We start from the raw sequence: 12,500 nt of genomic DNA on the forward strand, positions 1-12,500 counted from the left end.
GTCTTCCAGGCCCTCGCACATCTCGAATTCTGCTTCCGTGCCTGAAACCGAGTAGAAAGGTTTGTGCTCGTTATGCGTCCCAGTGAAACCGGTTTTCCGTTAAATGAGAGCATGCGTGTCCAAAGGTGATCTCAGACCGTTTGCGTTTGTTCAGTATTTTTCCAATTCAAATTATTCATTTAGCCGTTAGTGGTACACACATTTGTATCAGTTACAGTGATAATAAACGCATTAGTAAGAATGGAAGAGCCTTTTGAGGAATGTGTTCCTCTTAAAAGGCACCTAAGGAAAATACATTAGATGAGAAAGGAGTTTAACAATATATATGATTAGTACTATGGTTTGCCATGGCATATCCTATACATGTATTTATTCGTGAATGCAGAACGCTTTAGAACGAACGAACGAAATCAAAGGTAAAGTAAAACAATGACACAAATACAAACAGAATAAGAAATAAAAAGAACCGAAAAATACGTGCAATATCAATAAGGTTCTAGCAAGAATCTCCGCAGTGGTCGTTTGAAGATGCCAACAGTAGCTATGGAAGTATTCGACTGAGGTTAAGCTGCTCCATATTTTTACACCTTGGAACTGTATGGAAGCTTGACTTTGAGTCGGTCTCACAATAGGAATGTCTAACTGTCTATTATTGTTGCGTAATGAATAACTGGCTCTGAAATGAAAGACATCATCTTCATCACTGTGGAGGGACCTAAACACAAATACAGCAAACCGAAGAGCAGATATATCGGGATACCTCAAGATTTGATTTTAGCTTTCCTCTATAACATAAACATCGTTAACTTCGTAATATAATTGACTCACAGAAGAGGTTATTAATTTATAGTGACTGAGGACTCAATAACACGTCGAACGGATAAAATTAACCTTGATGTACTAAAATCATGATATAGAGTGCACCAATGGGAATATATCGACGCTCATGTTGTAGAGAACGCTTTCAATAATCGTATTGTTGGACAAATGATCTCGAGACCTTTTGAACCTCATACCATCAAATGATTTGAAACATGAGAGAGAAACATGAGACGGAGGGAGAGAAGACTCACCCTCAGGTATAACTTCTGACAGCTGCACCTCCTGCAGACACACGCCGTAAAGGAAGCACTGGTCTGTCCGGAAGTTCGCGTGAGCACCGTTGGGCATCTGCAGCACACCGCCTGACGCTGTGACTTCCCTGATCCTGCCTCGCATCATGCCCTGCATCCACAAATGAGAAGAATCCTTAGTTCTGTGTAGTGTTGTGGTATGAGTGCATCAATATCGCCGTGACATTGCCTAGCCTCCCTGAATATGTCAACATTAATACTAATCAGTGGCAGCCAACGCAAATAAACACCAAACTAATGTCGAACGGACAAATGGCCTAGACTGGAAGCTACATACATTTCCAAGGGTAAGGGTCACCGAAAAGTCTCTGAAAGCAATCGGCGTTTGGTCACAAAAAAGTTAAAATCCTGATTTGCTATCTGTCTCACTACACCTGCACTGCATTTCTAAGTTCCTAGCTTAAAGGCACAACGTAAATCTGATTACTTGTATTTTATGATGAGCTCGATGAGATATGACACATATATTTTTTTTTTATGGTTGACCCATTTCTGTTAGTTTATCTTATTTCATTGGACGTGGCAGCAAATGGAAGCCAATTACACGTTTTGCACTTGCTCCCTGGCGGACTTCAGCAAAAGGCCATCGTGCCAAACAGAATAATATGTGAATCAAAACTATCAGATAAATTAATCTTTCCTACTTTAGTTACTACAGGAATTCGGGTCTGTAACGGGCAAATTGGACTCTACCGTTATAAGCATTTATACTTACGTCATTCGGAATATCACTATCCACCACGGCAGTCTTCAGGGTATCACTTCCTTTCTTGGCCTGCGCAGTGCCTCCAGCTGCAGAAGACTTCCGACTACTCAGCTCTGACTGGGGGTCGGGCTTCAGTTCCTGGGACACCTTTCCAGCTCCCAGCTTTTTGACGTCGGCCGGCGAAGGTTTGTCGCCCACCCACACCAGGCTGGCTATCAGCTGGACTTCAACGCCGGTGATCTTCTTGTAGTCGCCGTTTTTCTTCGTGGGGAAGGCCCGCGCCACGCAGCCCCACGGTTGATTCCGTTTCTTCAGAAGTTTCGAGAGGGGCTTCTCGCCTTCAACTTTCTTCTGATTGAGGTAGAGCACGTCCCTATGGAAGAAAACTTTAGCCTTGCCGCCTTCGATCTTGTCGCTCTCAACCTCCAGGATCCCAGAATTGGACAGAATCCTGTGTGGCCGAGCTGTTGTCACCTCCACATTTCTAGTCAGTAAAATTTTAGGGATAGGACCGACTGCCTTCTTTGCTGTGTTCGTCTGCACTCTATAGTTACCTGCAGATCCCTCAATCAGTCCCCTCTGATTGTATTTCGAGTTGAGGACAAGTCTAGTCTCTATGGACCTGTCACTTGTATTCTGGCTCTGATTTTCTGTAGTTTTGCTCTCACTGTGCTTGTACGTTTGCACTTCAAGTTGGTCACCATTCTGCTTTTTTTTCGTTCTGCTGTCATTCCAGGAACAATTTAGAAAATATTCATCCTCTGTGTCGTCCATGAATTCATCATATGCAGAAGTTTCATTCCTAAAATTTTCATCAGAGTCTTTGCTACTTGATTCTTTAACATGATATGTAAGTTCATCACAATCAGAGCCACTATACTCAAATGTTTGAGCCACAGACTGCTCGGCAAAGGGCGGCCGATCCCTGAATTCCACACTGTTCTGCTGGCATTTCGTGTTCCTGTTCGAGAAACTGTAGGGGTGTCGGCGTTCACTGACTTCCGCGACGTCCTCGGAGCTACCGGATTCCGATCTCTGGTCTTCGGGAGTGTCACTCTCGGATTCTAGCTCTTCGCGGACTTTATCAAGCTGTCGGCGTATCGTGTCAGCATTAGAGGATGTACGTCGATGCAAATGGTCACTATAATCTGTACAATCCTCGGAGTCTACGTATTCCGGCGTTTCGTGTCCGATGCCCTCAAGATGAGCTTGGTGGTATGTACATTTTTCTTCGCCTGAGAGTTCTTGATACAAGGAGTCACCGTCACTGTGGAAATGCTGAGCACCTGTGTCATGAAAGTAATCATCGACGAACTGTAATTGTCTAATTTCGTAACGCTGTTTATATCCAGGCCCTTCACACAGCGATTGGCGATGCTCGACGTCCTCACTCATCGATTGTCGATTCCGGGACTCGTCGCCATCAGAATCACCACCATGCTCGGGGTTCTGGCGTTCCGAATCGTCATGCGGATCAGGAAACTCAGGTTCATGACACTGAGGCTGGTTCTGACTTGAGATTTCGTCCCTGTACAGAATTTTGGGGTCAGCTGGTCTGTCTCTGTAACGAGAACGACGAGTTTCAGATTCAGTGAACGGACTCTGTTGATCTGACTTTGTTCCATACTTAGCGTCCCGTTTCAGCAAATCGCCTCCGAGTCGGTCGTCCGGTCTTGTGTCGGCCTGGGAATCGCGACTGTGAACGTGATCATCCCAATGGCTTCCCCGGGCCTCGGAAAGCGCGCTGGTTGATCCGAGTTTGCTCTCTGACTGTGGCGTCCCTGATCCCCCCCGGCAGCCACACCGTTCCCCTCCGAAAGCACGGCGCCGAGAGCCACCTCCCTCGCCTGCGTCTACACCTCCCGAGGGCTGGCGGTCGAGGGCACCGGAGCACCCAAGGGACTCGCTCTCGTTCTCGGAATGAAGAGCAGCGGCAGCCGAGGTACGCGTCTCGACGGACCGCCTTGCGCGAGAAGCGGCTAGGGCGGGTGCTTTCTCCTCCTCGTTCTCTGCTTTTCCTTCTCTCTCCCCATCTTCCTTTTCCTCTTTCTCTTCTATATCCTCCTTCCCTTCTCTCTCTTCTTCCTCCCCTTCCTCTTCTCTCTCTCCTGTCTCATCTTCCTCCTCCACTTTCTTTTCTCTCTCTTCTTCCTCCTCTCTCTCTCCTTCTTCCTCTTCAAGCTGTCGGTACGTTTCCCTTGTGCAACACACCCACCAACAGGACTGCGTGTCGTCCTCCCCGCGCGAGCAACAGAGCCATCTCAACATTGCAAAGCGAGCGGTATTCTGCTACTCTGCCCTCGCGCTTTTCTGCTCTCTTGACGCTATATAATCTTCCTTTTTAGTTCCCTCGCCTGTTATGGAAAGGACAAACGCATTAGCTCAATTATAATCAAAGTTCCAGAACAGAAAATATTTACATATATTTCTTAAAAATAATGGTCAACGATTCTTTTTCATATACGTGCGCGCGCGCGTGTGTGGTATATTGATTTGCTGATTATAAATGGGTATAATGCCTGATACGCGAAACGAGAAAAAATAGGCCTACATGCGTATGTATACATACACACACACACACACACACACACACACACACACACACACACACACACACACACACACACACACACACACACACACATATATATATATATATATATATATATATATATATATATATATATATATATATATATATACATATATACACACACAAACAAACATACACACATGTGCCTGTACTCGAGTTCATTTGTGCGATCATGTATGTATATATATATATATATATATATATATATATATATATATATGCATGTATCCCATATATAACATGCATTAAATAAGATATAATGAAATTCGAGTTCCTTCAAACCAGGTATCGACTTGGAAATCGTACAGAAAATAGCCATTACATGATTGTTATCCATTCAAACCAAATTCTTTAAACTATAACAGGGTATTGTCACGTTTCTGTTAGACGATTCGAACAGGACAAAACACGAAACTCAATTTAAAGAGGAGACGATTATTCTCCTGAATTTTATCCAGTGGATCAGTGATTTATTTACTTATTGAAAAATTTCTGCCGTGTCAACAAAAAAAGGCCATACGGTATTGTGACAAAGTATTGTGTCTGAGGAGTAATTAATGAATTGACAATTATGTTAGATAGCAAAGGATATAGAGCGCAGTACGTCAGCATGGTAGTGAAAAGAGTACGGACGGAAGAGCAAACGGAGTACGAAGGACGTGCAGGACTGACACAAACCCAGCCTTTCATCCTTTCAGCACGGCGCTCACGCTTCAGGATGGGAACAGGCGAAGAAGAGAAGGAAAAAGAAACGTTGAAGAAAAGTAAGTAATAATGACAATAAAATGTGCTAGGCATCAAAGTGAAGAAAAGACCATGTAAAGTTAGTTAAGGCGAGGTCCAAGGCAGAGGTGATCCCCGAAGTTGAGCCTCAGCCCTCGCCTCGTAAGACCTCCACGACAACGGGCAAGAGAATGGAGGGAGTGGATGAATGAGCTGCCTCATTTATCCGCTGATAAATGAGGCAGCCGAGTGCGCGAGAAATCCACTTATTTGTGTATTCATGCTGCCTCATTTATCCACTAATAAATGAGGCAGCCGAGTGCGCGAGAAATCCACTTATTTGTGTATTCATGCTGCCTCATTTATCCAGATACATGAGGCAGCCGAGTGCGCGAGAAATCCACTTATTTGTGTATTCATGCTGACTCATTTATCCACTGATACATGAGGCAGCCGAGTGCGCGAGAAATCCACTTATTTGTGTATTCATGCTGCCTCATTTATCCACTAATAAATGAGGCAGCCGAGTGCGCGAGAAATCCACTTATTTGTGTATTCATGCTGCCTCATTTATCCACTAATAAATGAGGCAGCCGAGTGCGCGAGAAATCCACTTATTTGTGTATTCATGCTGCCTCATTTATCCAGATACATGAGGCAGCCGAGTGCGCGAGAAATCCACTTATTTGTGTATTCATGCTGACTCATTTATCCAGATACATGAGGCAGCCGAGTGCGCGAGAAATCCACTTATTTGTTTAGTCTTGGCTCATACTATACTGCCAACTTTATTCCACATGCATCTATTAACGCATATAATGCAGTTAATCTTATCTTTTGAGGGCTACACAATGTCTGTGATAAAAGCATAGACTCGGGGATAAAAGCCTTGTGTCATTGTTATACTAGAGATTAGAATTATCAGATGGAAAAATGTGAATTATATTCTCTAATACAATAATGATAATGGTCATCACATTGCTGATACTAATAATAACGGTAATAACAACAGGTGTTGTAAGACTATTGAAGCATAATCATATTAATCAAATTTGTGATAACAATAATGAAATTATGATGACAACTATTGTACCTGTAGCAATAACGGCTGCAGTGATAATTGCTATGGTGATGGTGATGATGCAGGAAGTAATAATAATTATAAATGATAATGGTAATGGCAATAAAGATCAAATTCACTTACATTCACCAATCTTTATATACTTTGGCCTCTGTGTTATACAACGTATATTGATAAAAAGACATGGCTTCGGTGTATTAATATGATCACATTCGAGTACTTAGCAAAGTGACCTGGAAAGCTTTCCATTAAGGGTTCGCGACCCTTATAATTACGAAAACAAATGTCATAATATTGATGATAATGACAATGGTTAATGGTTGGAACAAATGATGATGATAATAATAATAATAATAATAATAATAATAATAATAATAATAATAATAATAATAATAATAATAATAATAATAATAATTACAAAATGAAGAATAATTATGAAAATGATAACGGTAGTGGTGATAACAAAAACAAATATGATGGTACTGAAATTATGATAATAACCATCATCCTCATTATTATCATTACTGTTGACATTATCATTATCAATATCATTACCATTTTTACTTTATTAATGTTGTTCTTTTCCCATCATTAGTCAGTATCGCAATCATTATTATCATTATCATTATATACTACTACTACTACAAGTATCGTTCCTTATTATATTAAAATTAATAATACTCATAATCATCAGTATCTTAACCATTAATTTCATTATCATAACTACTGAAACGTTGAGTCGAGAATGTGGATAGAAAACACTGGCCTTTTCCTAAACTTTAATTATAAGAACGATTTTGAAATTAATACTGGCACTTTCATGCAGGTACTGTACGCATATATGCACAAAATATCATGGTTCTTTCTGTTCATAAACAAGGCATTCTATATGAATTCCTACTTATGCCGTAAAACAACCGTCTGGCACTGATCACTAACACTTTATCTTAATGTGGCCACACTAACACACGTGTCAACACCTGCGTGCGAGTTACAACACTCAGTTCACAGGCTCTTCGTCAGTTCCAGTCCTCTTGGTCTGCTCACTCTTGTCCCTGGAACGTCTGCTGGGTCCTCTGCTCTGCTCATGCCAGGTCACCACTATGTCGGGAGAGTCAGCAGGGCTTTAGTGCTTCTCAAACAGGCACATCGGCAGAGACTTTCCTTGGTGCCCACGTGCTCCGCTTCTCTCTCTTTCCTCTTTCTCCGATTCTGTCCAGGTTGCACTCATTCTTTCTTTAGCATGGCTGGGTCCTCCCACTCGGCCCTTCCGCCAGTGCTGCCAAAAAATGCGCTAAAATGCGAGTGTAAAAGATCCGGTCGTAACGTGCTTAACCGTTCTCTCCTTCCCGCTTCTCCCTCCGTTTTTTCCCCTTTGTTTCCTCTAGCGTTCTGGTCTAATCCGGATCATGCTATGCGAACGGCTATTGCGTGAAGCAATATTATTATTTATCATCATTATATTCATAACATCTTCATAATTATCACATCACTCTCATTCACATTATTATTATTATTACCATCATTATCATCATAATTATTCTCATCATCATTATTTCATAACCATATTTATCACACCAGTATCAGAAGAAGAATGATAATTACAACGGTGAGTAATATAATGATGATAACAGCTATTAATATAATAATGATAACAGCTATTAATATAATAATGATAACAGCTATAAAAATAATAATGATAACAGCTATTAATATAATAATGATAAATGGTACATCTGCAAGTGGCCCGATTTAGGAGGATTCTACCCAGGCAAGTCAAATGGTCCTCCATCGGTGCCGAAGCCATGCGCGAACCAGCGTTTGTCAACCTTGCCATATATCCTACCTTAATGATTCTCGACAAGGAGGGCAAGAGGGCGAGCGAGTCCAGGGAGTAGTTTCTGGCCGCCTTTCCCTCCGCGCCGCTGCCGTCTGACACTACTGCTTCACAGGCCCGACTAGCGCGAGGATATATGATAATTATGGGGGCGTGATTGCTATCTCCCAGATCCAACGCTGATTGTAGTATCTGCTGAGCTTTAGATAACAGGTGCTACACGTTGATGCCCTGTGTAAATGGGTTTGATTGCGGAGACGAGTGTATGAACAGTTGCTCGCATTTATAGCCTGCACACCACGTTTTCGGACAGAAGTGGCTTGCGTTTGTTTACATTCTCGTACTACAGGTTATATGGACAGGAGTTTGATGTGTTTATGTATATACATATACATACACACACACACACACACACACACACACACACACACACACACACACACACACATATATATATATATATATATATATATATATATATATATAGAGAGAGAGAGAGAGAGAGAGAGAGAGAGATACAATACATATATATATATATATATATATATATATATATATATATATATATATATATATATATATGCAATTATATGTACACACACACAAATATATATATATATATATATATATATATATATATATATATATATATATATATATAAGAAACAAAAACTCAATGCACAAGGTAGATTTAATGAAAATGAGACTCCTGTTTCAAAATCTTGGATTCCATCTTTAGATTTGAAAATTGAACCAATGAAGATTTCATAGCTATTATCTCAACTTCATTACATCTAGTTATGCATTTTTGATACCATTGTATCAACATGTTAGTGTTTTTCCATTCATATATATATGTGATATAGTTGGGGGCGTATGGGTGGTGGAGAATGAAAGAGGTCTTGGCTTGTTGGTTTATTCGGGAAGGTAAAGGCGTGACCCCCGAGAGTGACCCTATGCCCTGAGTGCCATGGGCTGAGGGTGACCTCCTGTCCTGTGACTGCTTCTTCTTTCTGCTAGGTCTGGTCTGCCTCTTCTGCTTCTGAAGACGTCCTTATATTCTGCGACTGCTGTCCTGCTGCTGGGTACCTGTTTCTGATTTGTGGGGTGCTGGACTTCCGGCCATGACAAGGGGGTGTGTTCGCCAGACTTGCTCGAGGCAGAGGAAGTGCTTGGGCAAAGGAAGCAAGGAAGGAAAGCAGCTGCAAGGTGAGAAGCCCAACCCATCTGGTTTGAGCATATTGTTGATAATATATATATGTATATATGTGATTTATCTGCAGCGCCAAAGACTAGCAATTAATTTCAAGTCAGTGGGTGGAGCGTCCGCGTTGTCGGGCGTACGAAAATCCATCATGGCAAAGTATCGTACTGCTTGAACAAAAGCAGTTCTCTCACACAGAGCGTCCCGTGGCACGACGGTTTCTTTACATAAAAAATAATATATTGTAACTATTTGAATGGCTTACACCTGATGCCACACCACAGGCTAGAATTATGGGTTAATTGTCCTAAAAACAACTATTTGATGCATTTCATGTTATTTGATTCACTTCCACATTCCTACATTCCTATAGCAGTTATTGTGAAGGTTATTATTCATATAGTCATGATATTTAATATTACATGGGAAAATTATGTTAATGTTAATGACAATAATAATGTACAACAATACTAAGAATGACAGTGATGGCCATAATAAAAATGGTAGATGTATGTTTATTCTTTATTTACGTTGACTATTCTTGCTCTATTTCGTTTGTAGATATCAATAGGAATCTCTTGATACCTGATGGGTCAGAATATGCAAACTGGAAAAAATCCATATACTTATAAATCTGCATACTATACGTATGATAACAAAGATGATAACAATAGTAATAGCAGTAATGATAATAGTAATAACAGTAATGATAGCAATAGTAATAACAGTAATGATAACAATAGTAATAACAGTAATGATAACAATAGTAATAAGAGTAATGATAACAATTGTAATAACAATGTTAAAAATGATAATGATGGTAATTATGATAATATAAGCCTTTTTTCCACTGACGATATTAGAAACTGTCGCAAAATTCATTCGCGACACTTTCCTGTGCCAGTCGTGACAGCAACTCTGCCAGGTGTCAAAGGTGAGCTCCACCACCATTCCTAGTGATCCAGTTGACGAATCTGATTTTGATTTGAAATGTATTAACAAATCACTGTTTTACTGATGTGACTTTAGGAAATAACAATAAACAAAAGTTGTTAGTTATCAGTATCTTAAAATTACAAATGAAACGACGGAAAGCTATCGAAATAACCTGCAAATGCGCCGGCTGTAAGTGTCTCCCATCATATTTTTTTCTTTGTCTATCGACACCAGTCTCGAAGGTCACACTTCTTTCAATATTTTGAAAATGGCACTATTTATTAATCGATATTGACTACATTTAAAAGGACATATAAATTTACGTCTTCTTATTCAGTTATACATAAATAATAGGTAAGATGATTCTGTAGAACCTAATATAAATTTTCGTAATATTCTTTTAGCCATTCGAACACATGTAAATAAAACATTGAGATACTTCCCCGTATATTATACGTCATGGAACTCTTTTGGAGGCCTGAATATGCCCAAGACTAAAGCATAAATAAGAAAAACAGTAACTATTGGTACCTTACATGACACATCGAAATGAATTAATTAAAAGCGCAGGCATACGAAAGATAAACCTGAACCTCGTTCTTATTAGCCATGATCCTATTAATTTGAAAGCATATCAATATTGAAGCTTAAACTCTATATTGTTATTTATGGCAGTAGTGCAAATTTTCAGTTGCTAGAGCAGGACGATCTATTAAAATGTTCATGTTTTCTCATATTGCCTGTTCGTAAGAGATATTTCTTAGAATCATATCATAATCATAGCCATAGAATGTTTTATGTTACATATCCCTATAACCAATGGGAAATGAAAAGAAAACACGTGCATCCGCATCACACACATACACACACACACACACACACACACACACACACACACACATATATATATATATATATATATATATATATATATATATATATATATATATATATATAAAGAGAGAGAGAATGTGTGGTTGTGTGTGTGTGTAAATATATATATGTATATATATATATATGCATACATATATGTATGCATATATATATATATATATATATATATATATATGTATATATATATATATATATATATATATATATATATATATATGTATATATATACATTTATACACACACATTTATATATATGAACACACACAGACACGCGCACGTAAATACTTTCAATATCTTCATTAACATTATCAACGTTACTAATAATACATCATACAGGGTAGCATTAAATTTGAACCCCATTTTCTTCCAGTTTCAAAACAGGCAGAGGTGCTCCGCTCGCTTATCAGCCAGGTGCAGTTGTTTAAATATGACTCCGCCCCAATAGATAGGGGAGGAATCGTAGGAAAGTGTAGCACGACAGTTCCATGGCGGAAAAAAGGGCTATGTTTAATAGTAGTAGTTTTGTTACTATGATTATTTTATTATCATTATTAGTATTGCTGCTGTCATTATCATTTATCATGAATGTGATCCATGTAGAAGACAAAAAGAAACGGTAAAATCTTGGAAATTGTGGAGCTTTATTCAAAGAATCCCTTGCTGCCTATTAAAATGTATCTAAATTCGAATCTTTTGCTCTGTGACTGTCTACTTTTACAATTTGATACATCTCAAAAACATATGTAGTATATTTGTTCTTCATTTAAATTCATGTTTCATATTTTTAAAATATTATAAACAATCTTGCGATAAATATGCGTCACAAAAAGACATTTAAACGATTATCCCCATCTATCAATGTTGCCTTCACTGTCAACTGTATTGTCTTATTGGTTCATTTGAGCCCAGAAATAAACGCTATACCTTTCTGTTTCATCTAATACCATTTTTACATGCGTTTCATTGCAAAAGATATTTTAAATACTCTTCAAATGGCTAATTGAAGTTACAAAATAAAATACAAGAAGCAGCTGGCATTTTATCTATTCGGAGATGGGTCGCGCATGCGTGTTGACGAGCTAAATGAATAGGTTGGCACGCCTGTGTGGGCGGAGCTTATGATTTGAAACCAAATATCATCATTGAAGTATTTGGCTGAAAATACATTTGTTAAATAATTTCCCACTGAAAATATGTGGATAATTCTATCGAGTAGAGCAGTGTTTTCCAAACTGGGGTCCGCAACATAGATCGTAAGGGTACATGAACAAAGATTCTTTCAAATGTGGATTTTTAAAGCATTTTGTTAAATCACCTTTTTTTTTTTATTCTGTAGCGTGGTAAAAGTGTGGGGGCACCGACACACCCTACTACAGGAGCTGACGAGTGATCC

The 12,500-nt window shown here is 39.2% G+C and overlaps 1 protein-coding gene across 1 annotated transcript in view; it reads right to left on the bottom strand.

Moving 5' to 3' along the window:
- The window catches only part of LOC113814185 (uncharacterized), a 9,134-nt gene extending 802 nt beyond the window's left edge, over positions 1-8,332 (bottom strand). Inside the window, exons 1-4 of the mRNA XM_070127775.1 lie at positions 8,083-8,332; positions 1,849-4,193; positions 1,074-1,224; positions 1-41 (exon numbers count right to left, since the gene is read on the bottom strand). The exon at positions 1-41 is cut by the window's left edge and continues 114 nt beyond it. Of these exons, the coding sequence (XP_069983876.1) occupies positions 1-41; positions 1,074-1,224; positions 1,849-4,107 (2,451 nt within the window). The 5' untranslated portion in view covers positions 4,108-4,193; positions 8,083-8,332. The remainder of the gene's footprint in view (positions 42-1,073; positions 1,225-1,848; positions 4,194-8,082) is intronic.
- Positions 8,333-12,500: the final 4,168 nt, after the last annotated feature.

The sequence above is a fragment of the Penaeus vannamei genome, chromosome 12 (assembly GCF_042767895.1).
Source record: "Penaeus vannamei isolate JL-2024 chromosome 12, ASM4276789v1, whole genome shotgun sequence".
NCBI classification, from domain to species: Eukaryota; Metazoa; Arthropoda; class Malacostraca; order Decapoda; family Penaeidae; genus Penaeus; species Penaeus vannamei.